Here is a 25,645-nt window from a genome sequence, read left to right on the forward strand (position 1 = left end):
TGACAAATGATGGCTGACTTGCATATTCATTCTGTGCTTGCATGAAAAAACATAACTGACCATACCAGTAAATTCTGTATTTGTAATCCAAATAGGAAACTGGAAGCCCATGTATCACAGAAAGTCAAAGCCCATATTGCACAGTACTGTACTGTAAATGTACATAATACTGGATTGTAAAAAATAATATGAATCTGTTTAAAGGTTGGAAATGAAATGGTTTGCTTGGCCAATTTGATGGCAAAATATAGCTTCACCAGATGAGGAGAACTACCCTGTTTAGTCTGGAAAATTGTCATGGTAGGGTAGCTTGTGTCCTGCAGTGAGCCAAAGAGCTATACCGTCAGGAGCTTACACTCCTGGCAGTGTCAACCATGCCAATTAGTTCTGTGGGTACAAGACCTATAAAGACCAGTCTCCTGGTCCCCCAGGTTGGGGGACTAATGGCTAACAAAGAGGCTCTGTAAAAGTATCTTGTTAAGATTGAAACAAATGAAGACAATACAAAATGTAAACCCACCTGGGAGCTGGTAGCATGACAGCTGGTCTCCTAAGTGCAAAAACCCACCCAAAGATTGGTTTCTCAAATGTGTGCTCAATGTTTGCAGCCAGAAGCCTCGCACAAGTCAGCAAAGAAATGATAGCATACAACCTGCATGTATTGGGCATGAGAAAGTGCTGATGGACTTGTTTCATGGCAATAAGAACAAATGAGGGAGACACAGTATTCTACTCTGGAAGAGATGACAATAAAGGGGTAGCCCTTATTGTCAGAAAAGGCACTGAGAAGACAGTGATGAATTGGAAGCCAATGAATGAGTGATTACTAAAAGCAAGGTTCATAGAACAGCATGGCAAGTAGGCTTGTCACAATAACTACTTTGTTGGACGATATATTGTCGCAGAAATAAATGGGATAAACAATATTATTATCATTTTAAGACCATTTATGCCACTGATATAATGATAATATTATAGCATAATAATGCAAGAACACCCTTTCAAAGAGTAATGAATGTTTAATTCTTAAGAATATTCAGACATTGGAATTGGAATGTTAAAAAAGAAAATCAACAGACCACAAGAGGGGGCAACGAATAAATACAAAACAACCAGCGCTGTGTTATATTGTTAATTGCAAAGAACAAACCTGTCTGTTAACAAAGTGCATTTATTTTTAAACTATAGTGGATAAAATTATAAAATTATAAAATCAAAAGATTTAGCCTAGGCTCTCAGGCCAGTTCCAGTGTTAATTTTCACACTGTTTTTTAGTCATAGTTTTTGAAGTTTCTGAAACTATCCTTTAAATTTAGTCAATATTTCGTCATGTCATATTTTTTAATTTTAGTCAGGTTTACTCTGACTAAAATGGCATTGAGTATTAGGCATTTTAGTTGATGAGAAAATGCAAAACTTATACCAATATTAACACATTTTATATATTAAACAAACAGAACAAAAAAAACCATGTGAAAACTGCCCTTGTTGTGAAACCCAGATCTCCCGAAATAATAACATTACAATGAGTACACTATTGTAATACAATATTGTGAATTCTTATATATAAACTATATAAACATAAACTATATGTTTTAGTTATTCATTGTCTGTGTTAGTGTGTTGTTACAGAAAGAGCGTATTCACAACGTGACTTACCATTCTACCTAGTCCGTTACTTAAGTTCAAGTTCACTTGTGCATTTGCATCATTTTGTGCAGAAGCAAGTTGTCATATTATGTTTATGTTGTGTATATGTCTGATTAATCTCATATGTGTATAGGACGCGTTTGGGTGATTTAATCAACCTGCTCGTAAAGTGAATGAAGGGAATATCTTGCAATGATTAGTAGCATACATTTTTTTTTATATCACTTTATTTGTCCCCAACTAAATAATAAGTGATTGGGCAAATAAATTCATTGATCAAAAGCTATTTTTCATATAGTTATTGCATTAACATAAAAAGCACACATCTTGGCCTTTTAATCTTTAGAGAAAATGGCATCAAATCTATTAGGACTTTAAAAAGAAATATGCTTTCTTTTTGCTTAATATTCCTCTTCAATTTTTTATACACAAGTATTTTTTTGAATATTGGAAAAATCTATTATTTTCCTAAATATTTGTAAATAACAGCGTTGACTGTTTAAAAGGGGCTGACACAGTCTTAACAGGGTTGACATTGTTGGGTTATATGCCATTAAATGAAGTAGTAAAAGTTAGTAGTAAAAGCTACAAAGTAGTCTTTTAATTTTCCTTTTGATTTATTCTGATATGCTATTGTAGTGTTTTCAAATATTTAGAAATGTATCTCAGTTCAAAAAGGTTCTGACTAACAGAAAAAAATGAGAATGACATCATCTAATACTTTCTTAAAGGCACAGACTGTAAGTTCATTGTTGCACTATGTACATTTGTTTAAGAAATCTCCTCAAAGTGCTACTCAGATTCTGAGCTTGAATGCCCTACCTGAACCTGTGTTAAATGGGTTCTCGCTGTTGCAGCTGAAGTAGTTGTGGTTGCTGTACCTGCCTTCATACGACACTTCTGCTGGGCAGCTCCGCATCTTCTGCGTTTTAGTCTCTGCTCTCTCTCTCACTAAGTTCAAAAATGCACTTCTTTTCCCCTTTAACCTGTCCTGCCTCCAGTTCATTCTCTCCTTCTCTAAATACTGCTGTCTTCTCACAGGGTCAGCATCTCTCCTTGCCCTGTATTGTCTCTACCTCTCTGCTGCTGTGCATGGTGCCATACCATTGAAATCTATATACACTGAAATTAAATGCAAACATTTCTTTAACTATTTGAATAGAATGCAATTATGAATTCATTTTCTTAATTTACTGTGAATAGCCTTTTTTGGTGTGCCAGCCATGGCTACAATGCAGTAGTGTCAGCCCTGTTACGAAAGAACACTAACAGGGTTGACAATAACAGGGTTGATGATTAGAATGCTAAATCTGCAATAGCTAGCAATGTGGTGAAGCACATGGTCAGGCAGCCCACGTATTAACAAAGATTTTTTAGTAAAATTTTAATTTTACTAAAATTCCTTGTTTTCTGCAGGATTTACATTCAACAGGGTTGATGAGTTCTTTGTCTCCATGTGTCAAATGTACAAAAATGTTTAAAAAGTGACAGAAAAAGAACTAACTTACCATTCTTTGTATGGTATGCTTCTTTGTAATGAAATTAAGTCACTGCCTTAAAGTTATGTGACTTAAATCAACAGATTACCACTTCTTGCAGTTTTTTCCCCATTATAACAGGGTTGACAGGAGGTTGAGGACAAGTTTAAAATGATATTTTTTGCACTATTTAATCATTTTATGTGTAAAATTAAAACTTACATTTTTTAAGTGTTTTCATTTTTTAAATATTTTTAAATATTTGCATTTTAAGATAAAAACTGTTAGTTGTTATCCATTGACTAAGCTCAGGGACATGCCATTTTACTGTGTTTGCAACTTTTGAAAGGAGTTTTTTTAATATATAAAAAAAAGAAAATATAATATCAAATATCGAGTGTTTTTGTTGACAAAGAATATGCAGAAATTGATTATGCAGCTGGCTTTATGTATTTGTAAACTATGTATGTTTTATTCGTTAAAATGTCAAAGGGACAGAGATTGTCCTCAAACGCTGAAATGAACATAATATCTTGCATGTCATTTTTTTAACAGTATAATCTAATTAAAATCAGTGCTAGTGCTTGCTACACATCTTAAATTTGAATGCACCCAGTTTGTGCATTCAACTGCGTAGTTTTATCTTAAATTCAACGAAAATTCGAATTTGACAGCCCTAGAGTAGACAAGAGGACAGAAGCAGCGCAAATGGCTAAAATGTTGCTGACATTCGTTCTTATGTAAACAAACACGAATGTAAACACAATGGGTAATATTGAGGTCAGCAAAAATGATTGAGGTCATGTCCATATATTGTATGATAAGTTGATAATGTAATTATCGTGACAGGCCTAATGGCAAGATGACAGTATTACATTGTTATGTACTAACAAATGATGCAGATTATGATGAACAGGAGAACTTCCACAGCACACTCTTGAAAGAAAAAGAGGCAACTGTAACAAACTCCCACGTCATCTTCATGGGTGACCTGCCAACGTGGGAGCGTAAGGATGAAGATCACTGATATATGGGGGTGCATGACCAGAAAGTGCCTTGAAGACATACAGAATTGTACACAGAATTTGCAGAATTTAACAACAGACAAAGAGAAGGAAAGCAGGTGGAAACTGCATTTCAAGGAGGTACTGAACAGGCCTGATCCAGACACCCCAGCAGAAATTGATGACACTAGAAGGGAGCCATCAATGCCAACACAGAGCTGCCCACAGTAAATGAGATGGAGGCTATCAAAACATTGGAAGTTAATCCCCTGGGGATGACCAGCTAAACCCAGAGCTCTTCAAGGCTGATCCACAAAGGCAAAGTTATACATATACCAAAGAAATGCAACCTATCTGATTGCAACAACTGGAGAGGGATCACACTGCTATCCATTCCCAGCAAGATTCTATGTAGACTCATTAAACAGAGACTAGGTCCAGTGTTAGACACAGTGCTTAGAAACGAGTAGGCAGACTTTAGAAGAGGAAGAGGCTGTTCAGAGCACATACTCACTCTATGAGAGGCATCATAGAACAGAGCACAGAATGGCAAAGGCAGCTGTACATAATGTTTGTAGATTATGAGAAAGCTTGCACTGATAGAGCCTGTGGCATATACTTTGAGCCTATGGCATACCCACTAAGATCATTAACATCAATAAACAGTTTCACCACCACTTCAGCTGCTCTGTAGATACCTCAGACCTAGGATTCGAATTAAATTCAGGTGTTCAACAGGGCTGTGTATTATCAGGGTTTTTTTTTTTAACATTGCAATTGACTGGGTGATGTCAAGCATGAAAAAAGACAGAAAAATGGGCATCCATTGGACCATGTTCTCACAACTAGAGGACTTTGTGTGGATGACATTGCCATTATGTCTCACACAGAGCTCCATGTCCAGGAAAAGATGGACAGGCTATGGAGATATTGCCAGCAAATAGGACTGAAAGCCAATGCCAAGGAAATGAAACTGATGCAAATGAACAACAAGAGGGAAGATAACAGCTGAAGAAGAAGGAATAAAAGCGACAGAGACCTTCACCTATCTGGGCAGTGTGGTCACTGAAAGTAGTGGGGCAGAAGAGGACATTAGTCACAGACTAAGCAAAGCCAGACAAGTTTTGCAAACCTTGCTCTTATATGGAGGTCAAGACAATACAGCAGACAGACAAAGATCAAGCTCTACTAGGCTTTTCTCCTCTATGGGTCAGAATTCTGGAGAATGACACAAAGAGACTATGCAAAGCTGGCATCATTTCATAGAACCTGCCTAAGAAATATCTGAAGAATCTTCTGGCTACATAGGATATCAAATAAAGACCTTTTAGCCCTCATTATCTGTGACTGGCGCCCAAGATGGCAGCCACAGTGTTTTGGTGTCTTGTCCTGTGTCTGCCTTTTTGTGTATTTTTTATCAATCATGATCCAGTTCGGATTCGATATTCAAAGGGCATGCTTCTTAATATCAGGAGAACTGTACCAGATGATCAGTGCCCAGAGTTTTTAACTCACTCCACAGATTTATTAGTGCTGCTCCTAAAGTGTGCTCCTGTGGCTCTCCAAGCTGTGCGAAAAGATGGAGAGGCAAGTGTGCTGGAGCACTGGAAGATTTAGGAAGAGAGGCCTGTGACCTCCACACCCGGGAATATTCCTGTTTAACATGAGCTCAATTTGAATTGAATGTACCGTGTTGTGACCAAGCACCAAGAAAAATTCCTAATACATGTAAATGTGTATGGTGAATAAAATGATTCTGATTCTAAACAGACGGAGATCACAGCAATCATTACAGGAAAGAGATGGAGATGAGTTGGCCATGTCTTCAGGAATGAAGACAACAACATAGCAAGAGTAGCACTCCACTGGTGTGGAAGAAGATGGGTAGGTAGGGGTAGATGAGTAGAAGTAATATTGAAGAGTAAATCAACTGTCTCACCCCAGTAGCCTCTGAAGTTCACTAGCCAGTAAATTAACTGATAGCTAGCTAACTATATGCTGTTAATGACAAGGTATTGTTAGAACCACTGGTGAGGAAATAATGGAGGACATCTAAGTTTATATGAATATATGGTAGACTAATTATTTTAACTAGCTAATTAGCATTACTTAAATTTCCCTACCTAGTTGGTTAACTTCATTTAATGTCTTGGCTCTCTCACTCTTTGGCTCAATAGAAAAAGCACAACCAGCGCGATATGGTTAACATTCTAAGCGAGAGACATCTGTCTGCCAAGTTTCTCAAAGATAAAATTAACTTTGTTGTCTTTTCATTTATGCCTTAATGAGATTTTATCATGTAAATGTGAAAATAAAACTATCTCGCATTATGTAAAGAAGGCTGTATTGGGAACCCATCCCAAAATTGGCTAATCAGTTAATCAAAATACAGCTTGCTTTTTCTGTTATGGCCTCCTATGAGCCTCCTGAAAATTCTCTGAATCATTCTTTTCAAACCTGGCTTTTTTCATTAGGGTTGTGATGGTTGTGTATGCCATGGTAATGCCATCAAGATGAATATCAGTTAATATATTGTCACTACAATCTTGAACTGTACCTCTGCTGAAGTTGAAATGTATTTCTTCCCCCTCAGTTGGTTTTTGCAGAGACATGGGGGTCTCTGTGGTTTCCATGGGAATGCCTGAGAGGCGGTACTCCACATAAACTTGCTGCACAGATTGGTCTAAAGCAACACTTGAGGAAGGGTCAAACAAAAGTGATAAGATCTCAACTTTAAGTCGGTAGCCCTGAAAGACCAAAAGAGACAAAACCTTAGGTCTGACTTTTGAATTATTTTAAACAAATTTTGTAGAAAAAAAACTATTGTTATACATTTTATACTCTTAAAAGTATTGACTTAAATCTTGCCAAATATGACATAATATGGTACACTACAGAGGATGAATTGATTATATTTAAAAATAACTTATTCCTAATACTAAATTAATGAATTTAAAATACTCTGAACAATTTTCAGTACCTCTTTGACATGTTTTTGAGGCTGGGGAATGATAATATCACTGTCACTAGGGGTGGTGGATTCCATAGATTCTAGAACACTGTCCAGTTGATCTAGTCAGGTAAAGATACATTTATTTACTGCCAAGGTAATAAACAAACAAACAAACAAACAAACAAATAAATAAATAAATGACGATTTACCAATATAGAGATATATTATTGATTACCTCTCAGACTTACAGACTGGGATTCGTCTTGTCCCTTCTCCTTGTCTTCTTGTTCCATTGCCTTCCATCAAAGGAAGAAATGGGGAAAAGGTGGACTACAGTGACTTATGGAAAGGCTAACTAGTGTGGATGTGGTGCAGAAGAAATATATTTAACATTTTTTACCTTTGAATGATGTCTTGAGCTCCTTTGCTTGTTGCTAGTTGAGGTGTGATCAGAGTCAAGCATGTTCAGACTGTGGTTGAATGACCTTGTATGACAGGTTTGGTTGTAAATTGGAAAATGTATCGATTTAGCTCCTGGTTCTCTTGGAGGCAACTTGGGTGTAGGAAAGTGGGGTTGCTCTGATCTTGCAGGACTATGCATTTTGAGAGGAAGATTGGAAGGCCCTGGCTAAAACAAGAGATTGGGCCTCATTTATGACATTGCACATGAAAGGATTTAGTTGTAAATTGTAGGTAGGAGCACAAGGAATTTGGTATTCATAAAAATCCTGTACATTCAGAAAAACATTTGCACCCTACTCATGCTCCTGAGTTTGTGTAAATTTGCACATAAGAAGGCTAACTAACCTTGTAAACCTTGACTAATCAGCTTTAAATCCTATAATTTCATTATCCTGTATATGGAATATACAGTCCAGTTTAAACAGATTATTTATTTCAATTATACACACAAATATAATGTGAAATCCAGTTGTTTCATATTAATGATATAAGTATGTATGTTAAAGGACTATTTTAATTAGTTAAGTTAGTTAGTTAAGAATAGTATTAGAGATTTGCCTAAAATTTGTACATGGTCCGATATACAGTAATATAATATTTACCTTGTCTTCACTTTTGCGAGGGCTCAGCTTTTGAACTGTCTTTGACTGAAACTGAACCAATATGCAGTAGAACAGAATAATAGAGAAAGGAACAGACAGATTTTTGAACAGTGCTCCAATGTGAGTTTGCTTCTACCATGACTGAGTCTGCCCTGTGATGGACTGGCATCATGACCAGGATAAAGCAATTACTGAAGATGAATGAATGAATGAATGAGCCTTCTGCTGTAATTCTAGTATACACTAGCCACTATTATGCTTCTGTACTCTTAGTCCTATCGAGGGTTAGAGAATTGATAGCAAGAAAGAGACACACAAACATACTCTCAGCTTTGCAATTGACCTCGGTGACACTTGAGTTTTATCTTCAATGTTTTTGAGCCGCTTTCCATCCCTCTCTGTTTTCCTTTTTTGTGTTGGTCTGGATAGGGCCTCAGGTGACTGGAATGGGTACCTCCACTGGATATGCACCCTCACTATGCCTCTAGGAACCCCTGCAGGGTCCCTCAGGACATAACTACCTGAAGCAAATCAGATTCACAAAATACTTTTGATGAGTGCTATTCTCTACATAGTATTGAGTTCAGAAAATTTAAAAGTAGGAATTCAGATATCAACACCAACAGAGCCAAAATGGAGACCACCCACATCGGATCTGCCTGAAATCCTCACCAGGAAGCAGTGATAAAGGGTAAGTGTACTACATTTAACATGGCCAACCTTGTGCAGGATGTTTAGTTAATCTTCCATTGTTAGTAATGGCTTTACTTGTGAGAAGTGTAGGCTGGTTAGCACTCTGACAGAGAAAATTGCAAATTAGTGGTATGCATCCAGATGCTAGAGAGGACCAGTGAGAGCAGCATAGTTTCGGTAGGGGACAGTCTGCCTTACGCAGAGATAGCGATTCCGCAACTTCAGTATTAATTCAATTCAATTTTATTTGTATAGCGCTTTTAACAATGGACATTGTCACAAAGCAGCTTTACAGAAATAAATGGATTCACAAAAATATATTGTAAATATTTAAATTTATCACTGTGAATTTATCCCTAATGAGCAAGCCAGTGGCGACGGTGGCAAGGAAAAACTCCCCGAGATGATATGAGGAAGAAACCTTGAGAGGAACCAGGCTCAAAAGGGAACCCATCCTCATCTGGGTGCAACGGAGCCCTCACAGTGGGACAAATAGTTCAACGCTAACACATTTACATTTTACAATTTCATTTATTGCATTTGGCAGATTCCCTTATCAAGAGTGACTTACAGAAGTGCTTTTAAGTCTCTATCAATAAAGACATCATACTGGTTCACAAGGTCAAGGACCAAGAGTACTATCAGTCTAAAAACCTGTTGGGAAGGTTACTATAGTATGGAAAAAACACAAGATTTAAATTTAAATCAAAATTTAAATAAAAGTAGTGCTAATTTTAGTACTTCATGAAGAGGTAGGTCTTTAGTTAGAGATCTTTATTTGAAGACAGCCAATGACTTAGCTGTTTGTACAGCTAGGGGAAGTTTATTCTACCACCTAGGTGCCAGAACGGAGAAGAGCCTTGATGCATGTCTTCCTTGTACCCTGAGAAATGGTAAATCCAATTAAGCAGTGCTAGAGGATCGAACAGAGAGGGGTGCAGAGTGGAGTGTGATAAGTGCTATAAGGTAGGTGGGTCCTGGCCTGTTTTTGCCATTGTAGACAAGCATCAGCGTTTTAAATCTGGTGTGGCAGCTACAGGAAAACAGTGGAGGGAGTGTAGCAATGGGGTAGTGAGGGACATCTTAGGGAGGTTGGAAACAAGTCAAACAGCTGCATTCTGGATTAGTTGCAGAGGGTGGACAATGTGTAAAGGTAGACCTGCCAGGAGCATGTTCCAGTATTCCAGTCTTGAAACAAGGGACTAATTAAGCACCTGAGTGTCCTCTGTGGATAGTAATGGATGTGTCAGTTTAGTGATGTGAGATGAGAAGAACAGCTGATTCGCCATGGTTACCCCAAATTTGCATGCAGTGTCAGACGGGGAGATCTGAGTGATGCCCAGGGAGATTACAAAATATTGACATGGGGACATCTTCAGGGATGTACAGCTTCCCAGTTTTGCTGGGATTAATTTTCAGTGTCTGAGGTAGGAAAGGAGAGGATAAGCTGAGTGTCATCCACAAAGCAGTGGTATGAATATCCATGTGAGGTTGTGACCTTAACAATTTTTACATTTACATTTATGGCATTTGGCAGATGCCCTTATCCAGAGTGACTTACAGAAGTGCTTTGAATTCAATAAATACATTCTGATACTGGTTTGCTAGGTCACGGACTAAGAAAACCATCAATCTAAAAACTCGGTTGGGGAGGTAATATAGTAAAAAGCACAGAGACAACACAAAGATTTTTTCAATATGGTGGGAGAACAGAAGAGGACCAAGCACTGAGTCTTGTGGGACTCCAGTGGAGAGTCTGCATGGAGCAGACGTGGATCCCCTCCAGGTCACCTAATATTACTGTCCCTCCAGGTAGATAGCAAACGATTGTCATGCTGTGTTGTGAATTCCGACACTCATGAGGATGGACAAGAGAGTGGTAGGATTGCAGGACAAGATAATTAGCAGTGTCACTTCTGTTGATAGAGGAGAAAAATGTGTTAGAAAAGGAAAAGGACTTGTAGTGTAAGAGTTGGGGAAGGAGTGAAGGTCTGGCAGATTTATTTTCAATCTTCTCAGCAAAGAAGTCATCAGCAGTCAGGGACGGTAGTGAAGGAGGAGGTGGCAGGTTGAGAAGAAACAATATTGTGGATCTTGTGCAGAGGCTTCCAGTTTTCCACCTGTAGAAGAAGAAGCCTCTATTTATTACATTACAGCCTTTTTTGCTGCGGCGCCCGGGGAGCAGTTGGGGATTCGGTGCCTTGCTCAAGGGTCTCACCTCAGTCGTGATATTGCGCTGGTCATTCACTCCCCCCACCTACAATCCCTGCCAGACCTGAGACTCAAACCCACGACCTTCAGGTTCACCTTCGGGTTACAAGTCCGACTCTCTATCCATTAGCCCACGACTTTGGTAAAGACTTCGAATCACTTTGGTAGATGTTAATCTTGGTTCCATTCCTTGGACTCTATGTATTTCTTTGAAAATTCCAATCTGGCCTTCCAATTCTTGGGTTCTATATTTTCACTCTCGAAGTCTTCTTCGAACAGTGGATTGTGATACCTTCACCCCTGCCTTGTGGAGGTTGTTGGTCAAAAACACACAGCTCTAACAATGTTTGTCATCAACTGCTCTTGTTTTCTTTGGCTGACCTGTTCGATGTCTGGTTGTAAGTACATTCTTATTCTTATTCTTACTGCTGATGAGTGGTTTGCATCTTGTGGGATGGCCCCTATGTTTCAGCTGTCAAAGTCTTCTTTGATCGGTGGATTGTTTTACCTTCACCCCTTCCCTGTGGAGGTTGCTATTGATGTCACTGTGTGTTGTGTTTTCTTCTTCACAAGCTCTCACAATGTTTCTGTCATCAACTGCTGTTGTTTTCCTTGGCCAACCTGTTCAATTTCTGGTTGTTATTACACCAGTGGTTTCTTTCTTTTTCAGGAAATTCCAAATTGTTGTATTGGCTATGATCAATGCTTATGCAATGGTTCTGATTGATTTTTGCTCTTTTCTCAGCTTCAAAATGGCTTGCTTTTCTCCAATAGACAGCTCTCTGGTTTTCATGTTGGTTTATCCTTTTTAACAGCAAGTGCAGTCTTCACAGACGAAACCCAGGGCTCAAACCAAGAGTAGACTTTCAGAGCTATTAAACAATCGATCTAACAGGGCACACCTGGGCAACAAGAATCACCTGACAGTGACCTGTTCCAATATTTTTGATCACTTGAAAAATGGATAGGTTCCAAAAAAAGGTGCCATGTTCTAAGTTGTTCAACACATTTAGATGTATGTAAATATCAACAAAAGAAAGCTGAAATTCTGATTTATTCTCTCATGTTCATCTTTTGAAGACAAACCCAAATGTCTTCAGTGTATAGCAAAAACAAAAGAATTGACCTTGCTGTTCCAAATCTGTCGTAAGGGGACTGTACATAGCCACAAAAAATAAATCTCTCAGGCATTTCCACAAGAACAGTGTTTGTGACTCCTATTGAGTCTAGAACAGACAATCTTAACTATACAAAGGTGCTGCTAGATCAGCATATCTCTTCACATTAACAGAACTTAAGAATAACAATCCTAGATTATTATTTAATACAACAGCAAAGTTATCTAGGAACAAGACCACCACAGAAGCACAAATACCAGCAGTATGTGGTAGTGATGATTTTTTTTTTTTCAATGTCAAAATTGAGAATATTAGAAATTAGAAATTTCTAGTACAGGCCTCCGATTAGGCTTGTGTCTTTTTGCAATATTGCTTGATCTTAGCACAGATTTTGATACCATAGATCATAATATTCTTCTAGATACAGCCATGGACAAATTTGTTGGTACCCTTCCATGAAAAAAGAAGAACCCACAATTTTCTCTGATATAACTTGAAACTGACAAAAGTAATTGGCATCATTGTTTATTCCATATTTAATAAAAATCAGACTTTGCTTTTGATTTTTGATTCAACAAAATATTTTAAATGATAAAACAAATGAAAGTGGTATGGACAAAAATGATGGGACCCATAACCTAATATTTTGTTGCACAATCTTTAGAGTATCCGTAGCTCTCAATGAGACTTCAGCACCTGTCAACAGGTAGTTTGTTCCACCTTTCCTGAGCAAACTGCTCCAGCTGTCTCAGGTTTCAAGTGTGCCTTCTCCAGACTGCATGTTTCAGCTCCATAGATTCCACAGATGTTCGATAGAATTCAGATCAGGGCTCATAGACGGCCACTTCAGAATAGTGTTTTATTCTTAGCCATTCTTGGATGCTTTTAGCTGTGGGTTTTGGGTCTTTATCCTGCTGGAGGACCTATGACCTGTGACAGAGACAGAGCTTTCTGACACTGGGCAGTATGTTTCACTCCAGAATGCCTTGATAGTCTTGAGATTTCATTGTGCCCTGCACAGATTCAAGGCACCCTGTGCCAGACGTAGCTCCATAACATAACTGAGCCTCCTCCATGTTTCATAGTAGGTATGGTGTTCTTTTCTTTGTTTCTCTGCTTCGTTTTTCATCTGTGAACATAGAGCTGATGTGACTTACCAAAAAGCTCTAGTTTTGTCTCATCTGTCCAAAGGACATTCTCACAGAAGCATTGTGGCTTGTCAAAATAAAATTCCAGTCTGGCTTTTTATGTTTTTCTGTCAACAGTAGAGTCCTCCTGGGTCTTCTTCCAGTGAGCCCATTGTCGCTCAAAAAGCATCAGATGGTGCGATCAGACACTGATGTACCTGACCTTGGAGTTTACCTTGTATCTCTTTGGAAGTTTTCCTTGGCTCTTTGTCTATCTTTTGCACTATCCTTCTGCTCAATCTGGGGATGATTTTTCCTCTTGCAGCCACGTCCAGGGAGATCGGGTACAGTCCCATGGACCGTAAAATTCTTAATAATATTTGTATCTGTAATCACAGGAATATCAAGCTGCTTGGAGATGGTCTTATAGCTTGTACCTTTAACATGCTTGTCTATAATTTTCTTTCTGATCTCCTGAGACAACAGTCTCCTTTGCTTTCTCTGGTCCATGTTCAATGTGGTACACATGATGATACCAAACAACAGAGTGACTACTTTTCTCCATTTAAATAGGCTGAATGACTGAATTACAAGATTAAAGGTATGTGTGATACTAATTAAAGAAAACAGTTAGCTTGATATATGACTATAATCTGAATATTTATAATCTTTTCTAGGGATACCAACAAATCTGTCCAGGCCAGTTTAGAATATCTTTGTAGATTAAGCAATAATTTATCTCTTTTCACACTTTCTTTGCTTTACTCTATGACATACCAAAGGCATGCAGGTATACATGAGGTAATTGTTTTTAATTTCAACACTTTTCAGGAGGAATGAAGCATTGATTCAATGTGCTGTAAGAATACCAACAAATTTGTCCACATCTTTAGACTAGAAAATATTGTTGGAGTTAAGAGAATGGCTCTTTCCTGGCTTGGGTGTCATTTGACTGATCGTTATCAGTTTGTAAATGTTGACAACCCCATGTGGGGTCACTTGACTTACAAATGGGGTTGTGAGAGAAACTCTCCTTTTTTGTTTTGTTCATTAATTTTACAAATTAATATTAGAAATATCGAAGATGGATTTTGCATGATAATATTTTGAAATGTTACTGGGAGTCACATTCAGACAAGCTACATTTAAATTAATAGTTTACTTGTTATTTTAGTCTTTTACACTATCCTGTTCAGCAATAAAAATGACAATTTTCCCGATCCAGCTACCTCCACTTAACAAACTAGCTGAGAATCTATTGGGTCTCAAATACTTATATACTATCCTACTTATGCTTTACTATATTATTCTACTTATTCTACTTGTACTATACTTATGTACTATTCTAGACCATTAGTAAGTACTAACACTAACTGGGTTTCCTATTACAGTTAGTGTTTGATTAAAAAAAAAAACTCATTTATAGCCTTCAAACCTACCAAAAGATCTGTTTGCATACCAGTCTTCTGGATTTTCTAGATTAGTAAAAACTTTTGAATGTAAGGTCAGAGTTTTCGATTTAAGACACAATGGTGTGGGGAATGTTTTCTTGGGCCCATTAATACCAGTCAATCATTGCTTGAATGCCACAGCATATTTGAGTATAGTTGCTGAACATATGCATCCCTTCATGGCCACAATTTACCCATCTTCTAATGGCTACTTCCAGCATGATAATGCACCATGTCATAAAGCAAAAATTGTCTCCCACTGGTTTCATGAACATGACAATGAGTTCAATGTTCTTCAGTGGACTTCCCAGCACCTCTGGGATGTGGTATAATGGGAGATACGGGCATGAAAGTGGACCTGAAAAATCTGCAGGAATTGTGTGATGCAGTCATGTCAACATGGACCAAAATCTCAAAAGAATGTTTCCATTTCCAACATCTTGTGGAATCCATGCCATGAAGAATAATATATATTATATTAAATGCCACGAAGAATTATATATGCAGGTCAAGAGCTTCAGGTAATGAGGGGGTAATAAGAGGGCTGAGCACATCTGATGAGATCTCATCAGCCTTGTTTGTTTTAGATAACATAAAATGCAAATGGGTGATCTAAATGGATGGGGAGACATTGAGTGGTTAGAGTTAGAGTGAGTATTTAGAACAAATTAGAGACAAATTAGAATAAGCCTATTAGAGGAGGCAAGTATGTCCCGCCCTTGGGACATTTAAGATCATGCACTTTATCATGACAGTAATCACGATGAACATGAAATGTTTTAAAGAGAAACAGAGCTTCTCAGTGTGTTTAGCATTGTTGTGGAGGAAATCGCTAAACATTTTACAGAGATGTTTTGGCTCTGATGTGCCTAGTCACAAAAAAGTTATATCTAGTGAATATAATTATTAATCTTCCAGATATACATAAAATACACAGGCAAAAGAATGTGAACAATGATCCTTTCAGTGCCGCTGCTTCTGCACACGGACTCAAAGTCACATATAGACTAGTCAAGTATAGACCAGTCAAAAACCATTTATGGAGAGTGTTGGACTCATGGGTGTGTCTTGTCTCCACTCATGAGAAAGACAAGAACAGAGCTCACTTGTTGTACCTCAGGGTTATTTTCCTGTTATATTACACTTACCTTTAATTGGCCTGCCTGTTATTAGGGCCTGCAGTGGCACTGGTGTCTTGGCCAGGTAAGTAGTAGGACTCTGGCCTTTGCTGTCATCAATCATATATACCCATAGGCTTCTCTTCTTTAGGTATTCAATCAGATCTGGTGTAACAGTTAATGGGTAGGTGGTAGAGTCTGTAAACAAAGGGTCTGTATAGATCGGTACTGTAGGAGTGGAATAAGGGGGTAGATCATACAGACGATGAATTAAATAAGCATCAGGATGAAGTCCTCGCCAGCATACTCCCACACAGCGTTCCAGTACCACCACCAACTCATTGCATAACGGTCCACCATACTCATATAATTCCTGCATCAGTAATGGAAGAACCACAGGTTGAAAATAAATTAATTTGATTTATTCGTTCATGAAGTACTATTGGTACCTTAGGGCTGATAAAGGATTATGTGGCCAGTTTGATTTCCTGAAGATAATTATCCTGATTTCCATTAAAAAAAATTTAAAAAAAAGAATCACTTTATACTGCATAGTAGTCATAATTTAGTTATAACTTAATTATGTTGGCTTGACAGTGCCAACATACAGTTCTTAATAATTTTCTTCTTATTATTATTTTTGTTCTATTTGAACATTTGTACAATTTTCACAGGTCACAATTTTTGATATAGAAACCACAAAATTTGTGCATGCAAAGATAAGAGAGAGATCACAGAGAGAAGAAAGAGAGAAGAAAGGAGATTCATGGCAGTGCGTGCGATTCCCTTTGTTTAAAAGAATGCTTATTTTAAGGAACAGATTGCAGCTTCAAATTACTCAACACAGTAACACTTAGAAAGACACAAAAGTGAACTGGAATTCCCTAGCAACCACCTAGCAGCACCCTAGTGACCACTCTAAGAACAATCTTGAATATCATAGCAATCAGTTAGCAACACCCTAGCAACCAACTGGAATACCATAGTAGCCACGTAGAATCACTCCAGCAACCACCTGGAATATCGTAGTAACCACCTAGCAACCACATGCGATACCACATGGGTGCATCTGCCTAGCAACACATTAACAACCACCTAGAATACCATAGCCACCACTTGGAATATCATAGCAAGCACTTAGCAACACCCTAGCAACCACTTAGAATACCATAGCAACTACCTAGCAACACCCTAGCAACCAGCTGGAACGCCATAGCAACCATCCAGCATCACATTAGCAACCACCTGGCATATCATAGTAAGCACTTAGCAACACCCTATCAACCAACTGGAATATGGTAGCAATCACCTAGATTACCATAGCAACTACCTAGTATCACCCTAGCAACCAGCTGGGATAGGATAGCAACCACATGGAATATACTATTAACCAGCTAGCAACACCCTAGCCATTGGAACTGCATAGCAACTGCCTAGCAACACCCAAGTAACCACCTGGAATAATACAACAACCAGCTAGCAACATTCTAACAATGATTTAGAATATCATAGAAATCACTTAGCAACACACTAGCAACCAACTGGAATACCATAGTAGCCAGGTAGAAACACCCTAGCAATCAACTACAATACCATAGCAACTACCTAGTAACACCATAGCAATTAACTGGAATACCATAACAACCACCTAGAAACCACCTCCAATATTGTTTTGTGGGCTGTCAAGCCAACATAAAAGATCATTCACTAACTTTAGCCTTCTAGTATTAAAATTGTGATTCATAAAGCATTTAGAGTATATGTCACATATAGATCATGCAAGATAGTATTTACTTCAGGCTGTATGTGACTCCAGTATAAAGCTCTGTCTATGGGCAATCGGTCAGTCATGCCATCCATCATTTGTTCTGTCATTCTATCTGTTTGAATATCTTTTGGCTCCACTTCAGAGATCAGACGGACCCAGAATTCCAGGACCCCTATTATCTCCCCCTTGGATCCTATGGAGTTTTAAAAAAAAAAGTAAAAGAAAAGGCAGTGCTATTGATAGTGAAAGAGCAAATCAAGTTAGAGTGCAGAGCTAGTCTATCAAATCAATAAACATTAAAAAATGAACATCTATTGGCACTCTTGTTTAATCTCACACTGAAAATTTGAGTGTACGGGAAATGGTTCTGTTTATACAGAAAGCACTGGAAATGCAAAGTACATACAAGCAATATAGTAGGTACTGTAAATTGAATTAATCAGTCTCATAAAATGATCAGTCTTATTAAATAAGTCTTATTATATAATAAGTCTCATAGAATATTCCCTTTTTAATTTTAGAATTCTAATTAGAAATTAACAGACTTTTATATAGAAATTAATAGACTTTCATATAAAATGATTAAAACCTCAATTTTACTTGAGAACAATAATACAAGCAATAGTGACTGAAAAGTGACTGAAGGCTTATTTCTGAATAGTTTGGCTTCTTGCAATATCAAAGTAATAACCACAACTACGCAATAAGCATTTATTGAAATACATAGAAAAAGAACAAACACCAATTAATTATTAACTATCAACCTAATTCTAAATAGGGACTGACAAAATAATGTTGCATGTGTGTGAAAGAGAGAGCGCATGTTCTGCTCTAGAGCTCAGGTGTCCGCGTGCGTGTTCGTGCTGAGCTTTTAAAAAGAATAACCACGAACCATGCACCTCCTGGTATGTAAAACGACAGGGAATAGAAATATGACAATATGCCCTTCACGGCAATGATATTCCCTGATGGTAGTGGCCTCTTTCAGCAGGATAATGAGCCCTGCCACACTGCAAAAATTGTTCAGGAATGGTTTGAGGAAAATGACAAAGAGTTTAAGGTGTTGACTTGGCATCTAAATTCCCCAGATCTCAATCCAATCAAGCATCTGTAGGACGTGCAAGTGTATTTTGAAGGAGCCAAAAAAAAAGTTTTTTTTTTAATTATTTTCTTAGAATTTACTTCAACTATAGGTTAGGTTTCTCTCATATTATCAGTGTAAGATTAAGCTAATTAAGCACAAACACATTCTGTTAGAGGAGGCTGGGCTACTACAGGACTGGAACTGGGAAACATTTCTCTTTCAAAATGGTTGTTTCATTAGGTAGCATACATTGCCCTTATTGTTCCTCTTACCTGTAATGTTGACTCTCCCTTTTACTTTTTCTCCTTTGTGCTGTAGTGTTTGTATTAGGGGGATTATTGCTCTGCCCTGCGTTATGAATTGCACTCCTCCTAGTGCCTGATGTACTTCAACATGTGCAAACACCCCTTGACCCTCAAGCTTGGTGGAGTTGTGGCCAGTGAGGACATAGCAGGATGTGAAGCCATAGTTTGGCTGTGTCCCTGAAACCAGTGGGGTTGACTGCATTTCAAAATCAAGGAATGTGTAGGTACAAAATGTCACCACCTGATGGGGACCACTGGTATCCACACCTCTCTGCTGTCTCATGAGTCTCAGTCCCACAGGGGTGAACATGGCTCCCATAAGACTGATTTCAAGCAAGGATCCTGCATCCTGGAGCTGATTTAGTATGGTATTCCCCTCCATCATCTGGACTATCTCCTGATCCACCCCTGTCCATGTGTATTGCTGTGGTATAATCTGATTGTAGTTTCTAGGACAGTAAGTTAAGTCTCTCAGCTGAGCTGAGATGATAAGTAGAGAAAAAATATTGTTTGAAAACCAATATTAAAAATACATTTCAAGCAATGCCGCTGCCTAAATAAAATTTATGTTTATTCAAAGATTACACATATCCAGTATTCCCATGGGTCTTACCTTGTAAACTGTTGATTTGAAGAGCCCTATTTTTCAACAGTTTGTCTTTTTCAATGACCTCCCTTCTTTTCCGTTCTTTTTCCCTTTCTGCTCTCTCCTTCTCTATCTTCATGTCAGCCTGGTAAAGTGGAGCCATCATGTCTATTACAGTTATAATTTGTAATTTCTATGCCAGAAATGCAGTAGAGTGTATAATGATCTATTCTCTACAGTGTATGGTCGTGTTTGTGCGTGTGTTTGGTTACCTGCAGGTCACTATTGAGCCTATGTTGCATTACCAACAATTCCCGAGTTTTCTGCAGCTCTAGTATGGTTTCTGCATATGAAACCTGTAGAGTAGACAGTTCTCGTGATGGGTTCTTGACCTTCTCATTACTCACCAGGACTGTCAGACCCTTACAACTCTCGTGATGCAGTCGAAAAGCCTGAGAGGAAGAGGTAGAGAGAGTGAGAGAGAGAGACAGATAGACTAAATGTAAAAAGGCCTTCTGTGTAAATCCTGTTTTGATTTTACTTTACAGCTATACCTATCTAGCATCAACAAACCAACCTTAATCTGCATCAGAATTTCACTAAGGCCTTCCACATCCATATGAAAATCCTTTGACAGAAAAGAGCAAAAAAAAAGTAAGACTATTAATATGTGCCATAACTCACAATAATAAAACAATTTTACAAGTCAATCACTTTTAAAAATCAATCACTTTACTTTTGATACTCTGTCTAGTCTCTCTTGTAGGGATGTCACATTCTGTCTGTAGTGTAACACTTCTTGCTCCAGGAAGTCATGTTTTTCTCTAAGGGTAGTGGTAATGGCTAAATGAGAAAGCAGTTAAGTTATGGAAATGTTGCAGCATGAATAGACTATTCATGAACTCATGTCCTAAGCCACGTTGTTACATGCTCACCCCTTTCTTGTGCTCTTTCCATTTGACTCCTTTCATAGTCTTGCACCACCCTCTTTTTTTCCTGCTCCAGCATTTCTCTCTCCCTTTTTTCATCTTCCAGCTTCTTCTCCAGTATGGACATTTCAGCTCTCCAGTTCTCCACTTCCTGTCTATCACTCTCATGTTCATTATGGTGGCTATGGGCAGACAGAGTGCTGTGGTGGAAATCAATAAATATTTCACTATGCTTAAACTGTCAGTGTATTATTGTAAATGTGTTAATAGTGATATAATAGAATTGGCTTAGTTATAAAAAAGCATTACTGTAGGTTGTTTGGTTGTTGGTTGTTCATTAGAAAACTCACCTCAGCAGCAGAGCATTATAGCTCTTCTTCAGGAGATTTCTCTCCCCTTCAATGTCTGAGACCCTCTCCTGAAGCTAAAAAGAGATCACCATAGTGGTTAGACAATGATCTGTTACACTATTATTACATTACAATGGATATTATTTGGCTATTTGTTATATTTATAACAAGTAGTGGCAAATTCACTAATATAAAAGTGAAGTACCTCTGCCAAGCTGTGCAGCGAGATAGTGGCAGTATAAAGCTGACCCTCTAGGCTCAGTGCCTTATGCTTTTCCTGTTTCAGTTGCTCACTCAGCTGCCCCAACTTTCCCAGCAAGGTCACCTGGCTCTCCTGCAGTGACCTCTGGCCCTATGACACACACACACACACACACACACACACACACACACACACACACACACATATAAGAGGCAGAACACAGCAAATTCACCACAATTTATTACTGGAGGAATGACAAATAGTAAAGTATTTAATGGTTTTAAAAGAGCACACTAAAAATGCCCATGTAATTTACAGGAAAATACTGTTAAATAGCAACAGTCAAAAAGTGTCATTGGAAAAATGGAAAATGTTTCTGAAACATCAAAATACAAATACATACAATCCTTGTATTTTTACTGTAACGGTTTGTAAAACTTAATTAATTAATTTTAATTAATTAAATCATTTAATTATTTTTTTTAATTGTTATTTTTCTTGATTTTCAATAACATAGCAATGGTACCAGGATCTCAATATAGCACGTACAACATTCAATACCAGAGAAAGAAAAATAGATAGATAGATAGATAGATAGATAGATAGATAGATAGATAGATAGATAAATAAATAAATAAATAAATAAATAAATAAAGCTGCAAGCAGCATTTTTGGGGGCCAAGCACCCAGACTGAGTAAGCCACAAATTCACAGACATGGCACAATTGTTGCCTAAGCAATCACAGGAAAGCTGAGCCATAACTTTAGGCAAAGAGATTCACTCATGATGCATATGTTTTATGCGTATGTAGGAGGAAAGGTCTAGATGAACAAATGGGCAGAAGTGTGGCATTGCTGCAGCATTGTTTAGCATTGTCAAGATGATGCGAGCCAAATTTGGTGAAGATTGGGCAAAATTTGGAGGAGTAGCAAAAATGACAGCTAAATGTAAGCATTTTTTTAGTGTGTTATTGTTACTTTAGACCAAAAGGCAGCTGTGGAACCAAATTTGGTGCATAGACTCCCTGAAGATGCCTAACAAGTTTTGTATCAGTCTGCAAAGTTGCTAAGATACAGCCTCAAATCCTGTTTAGCGGCTTCGCTGTCAGATTTGTTGGCCCATTACGGACAAATCGTTTGGAATACTCAAAATTCTTTTGATAACTTTTGTGAGGCCAACTCTGAATATGATGTGTGCCAAATCTAGTGATGCTTGGAGAAAATTTGTAAGAGAAGTAGTGAAAAAAAAGTTTTTAACAAAATCCAAGATGGTTGACCGGAAGTACACTTGAATTTCAGATGTTGGTGTGCGTTCACTTCTGTATACTTCAGGAAATTATAGGAAAAACTGATGGTGAATTTATCACAAACTCTTCAAATGATATAAGGAAAAAAATGAAAGTTGTTACAGTTCTTGACCACCAGGTGGTGCAGTCACAGAACTTCTTGGGTACATTCAGGGCAGGTTTCATGATGATAGGTAGATGCATTGCTGAGATACACCTTCACATCCTGTTTTTTGCATTTGCCAGCACATTACAGGAGAACGGGTTTGGATATCAAAGTTCCTTTTGATAACTTTTGTTCAGACAGGTCTCAAGATGATGTGAGCCAAATGTGGTGAAGATTAGACATATTTTGAAGGAGTAGCAAAAATGACAGTTAGATGTAAGAATTTTTTGGCATGTTATTGTAACTTCACTATCACAAAATTTGTTGCATAGTCTCAGGTCATGGTCCTGAAGATGCCTAACAAGTTTTGTGTCAGTGTGCAAAGTCGTTGCTGAGATACAGCCTCACTTCATGTTTGGCGGCTTTGCCAAACAGGAAGTGTTTTTTTTGGGGGGGATTTTTTTTTTCAGTGAGTGGGATTTCACTTGTGCCTTTCTGACGGCACCCAGAAACTGACACTACGTGGAAGTAACTTACGAATGTATATACTCACACACTGTTAAAGACTACGAGTTATTTACATTGTACCTCCACCACATCTGACTGGATTAGTGGATTCACAGCACACCAGAGACACAGAATAATGAACGAGATGAAAGAAGTTTGCAATATGCCTTACAGAAAACTTCAATCACCCACAAATTGAAAATAATGAAAAAACTTCACAGCAGCAATCCTGGGAGGCTGCCCAGAGACAGATCCGTCCTATAAGGTAAGTGGATCACATCCTGAATGAAGTCTGTTTTTAGTGTAAAGCTTCCACGTCTTGCACCCAAACTGGAGATCAAAGAATCAGTGAATTCACGCCACTATGGGTGTTTTATAGGGCACTAATTAGGGCGTGACCGGCACAGCCGGAGTGTCTTAAAGAGTATCCACGTCACCAGACCCAGAAATTCCCTGTACAGTACATATCAAATATATAAACAGAGTGGAGAGATAGTTCTCTCTCTTATTGGGACTATGTTTCTACTTTAGTAAGAACAAAGCATATTTTGCCTACTCTCATTTGAGTCTCTAAAAAATGTTGTAACCGAAGAAACTTATAAAAATCATTACTGAGCAATTTAAATTTGTGAGTGATCTGCTGAAAAGATTTCAATGTACCATCTATGAACAAATCACCTAAAACCAAAACTTCCTTTGACATCCAGGCCTGAAGCCCATATACTGTATTTTGTATTAATGAGGGAAGATCAGGATTAAAAGCAATGGGAGACATAAAAGATAAGTTATTTGGGGTGGCTAACAACTTCCTAACATTCTTCCACACCAAAAGAGTATTTGTCACGGTTGTTGGATATAGACTGAATCTTATGTGTACTATAAATAAAAGGCAGAGAGCATAACAGTCTTGAATAACACCTAAAAGATTCAATCCCAACCCAGAGGGATTCGAGTCTGTTAAAAGGCCAACTCAACATGTGCTTAATTTGTGCAGACCAGTAATATAACTGAAGATTAGGTAGCGAGACTCTTGGTTTCAATAAAACAGAAAATTTTTGATTCCAAATGTACCTTGAAATCGAAAAATATATCCTTTAAAAAAAACCTTGTAGTCAAATAACATGGCAACATAACATCCCACTCTACCCTGTTGAACGCCTTTTTGGCATCAAAAGATACAATAATGGCCCCTGTCCCCTGTCCTATTTAACTGATCTATAATGTTCAACACTCTGCAAACAGTATCCCTAACATATCTTTTTATGAACCTAGTCTGGTCTGGATTGATAATACAAGGAAAAACAGTTTCAAGCCACCAAACTAATACTTTGGCCAAAATCTTATAATCCACATTAAGCAAACTAATTGGGCGATAAGAAGAACAACTTACCGGGTCTTTATCTTTCTCCAAGAGCAGACTAATAAAAGCCATTTACCAAGATTCTGGCATTGAACCTGTTTCCAATAGACTATTTATTACAGGCAATAATATTACACAAAGCTCAGGCCAGAACTGTTTATAAAATTTGACAGGGAACCCTAATAGATTGGCAGCTTTTCCAGAAGGCATAAGCTGGATGGCTTCCCAAATTTCTTCCTTGGTAAAATGGGCATTTTTGGTAAAATGGCTCTCTCATTTTAGGAAACACTGGGAAGAGAAATTCCATGTAATTATTTCAGAAAATCCACCCTAGGACCACTGACCTCAGATGTATTGAGAGAACCATAAAAGGCACAAAGAGTACTGTTAATAACTAACGGATCAAATGTTATGTTACCATCAGAAGCTTTAATTGCTTTCATAGCTCTTTCATTCTGCTCCTTTTTTAAGTGGTAAGCAAGAAAACAAGTAGGTCTGTGTCCAAACTCTAGGTCTGTGTCCAAACTCATAATATCTCTGTTTACTGAAAAACAGTAATGTCTTGACATGTTCTGAATGATCTATGTTAAGCCTTGCCTTAGCATTCTTGTTGAATGATTCAAGATTCAAGATTCAAAGCGTTTATTGTCATGTGCACAGTGAGGAAACCAAGTTTCCCTGTACAATGAAATTCTTTCTTTGCTGTCCACATTGAATGCAAACTATTTTTAAAAATTAAAAAAAAAATATATATAATGCAAACTATTTTTAAAAATTAAAAAAAAAAAAATTAAAAAACAGACATATACATACAAACAAACATAATAAAGTGTAGAATATAGATTATGTATATAGAAATATAGACTATGTACATCTGTGTGTGAGTGTGCAATGTTGACTTGTGTAAAACAGTAGTACAGTAACAATTATCATAAGCTGGTGACTGTTTGTGTTGTTTTTCCAAATGATTAACCTCAGCCTCTAAAATTTTCCTTTTTTGAATTCTACATTTTTTCAGTAGCAAGGTGTAGGTAATGAGATGGCCACACAATGTAGCTTTGGCAGCATCTCATTTAATCGCAGAGGAAACAGGCGAACCCTGAATTATCTTTTGTCTAAAAAATGAAGGAAAAGCAGTGCAGTCCAAAAAGAAGTGTTAAATTTCCAGTAAGCTGACTTTGGAATTGATTACACTGATATCAATATGTAAATATACAGGGCCATTGTCCAACAGCACAATAGGGCGAATCTACCTTCTGAATCATATTCGGCATGAGCAAGAATTAACGGGGTGT

The 25,645-nt window shown here is 37.8% G+C and overlaps 1 protein-coding gene across 1 annotated transcript in view; it reads right to left on the reverse strand.

Annotated features, from left to right (window-relative positions):
- Positions 1-25,645, reverse strand: part of rpgrip1 (RPGR interacting protein 1) — a gene marked incomplete at its 5' end in the record, with an annotated part of 53,248 nt that overhangs the window by 6,620 nt on the left and 20,983 nt on the right. Inside the window, 15 exons of the mRNA XM_026924820.3 lie at positions 6,690-6,879; positions 7,113-7,204; positions 7,321-7,381; positions 7,486-7,713; positions 8,474-8,670; positions 15,898-16,240; positions 17,662-17,828; positions 18,992-19,504; positions 19,638-19,755; positions 19,883-20,062; positions 20,188-20,238; positions 20,347-20,453; positions 20,546-20,739; positions 20,890-20,963; positions 21,095-21,241. Of these exons, the coding sequence (XP_026780621.3) occupies positions 6,690-6,879; positions 7,113-7,204; positions 7,321-7,381; positions 7,486-7,713; positions 8,474-8,670; positions 15,898-16,240; positions 17,662-17,828; positions 18,992-19,504; positions 19,638-19,755; positions 19,883-20,062; positions 20,188-20,238; positions 20,347-20,453; positions 20,546-20,739; positions 20,890-20,963; positions 21,095-21,241 (2,662 nt within the window). The remainder of the gene's footprint in view (positions 1-6,689; positions 6,880-7,112; positions 7,205-7,320; positions 7,382-7,485; positions 7,714-8,473; positions 8,671-15,897; positions 16,241-17,661; positions 17,829-18,991; positions 19,505-19,637; positions 19,756-19,882; positions 20,063-20,187; positions 20,239-20,346; positions 20,454-20,545; positions 20,740-20,889; positions 20,964-21,094; positions 21,242-25,645) is intronic.

The sequence above is a fragment of the Pangasianodon hypophthalmus genome, chromosome 22 (assembly GCF_027358585.1).
Source record: "Pangasianodon hypophthalmus isolate fPanHyp1 chromosome 22, fPanHyp1.pri, whole genome shotgun sequence".
Lineage (NCBI taxonomy): Eukaryota > Metazoa > Chordata > Actinopteri > Siluriformes > Pangasiidae > Pangasianodon > Pangasianodon hypophthalmus.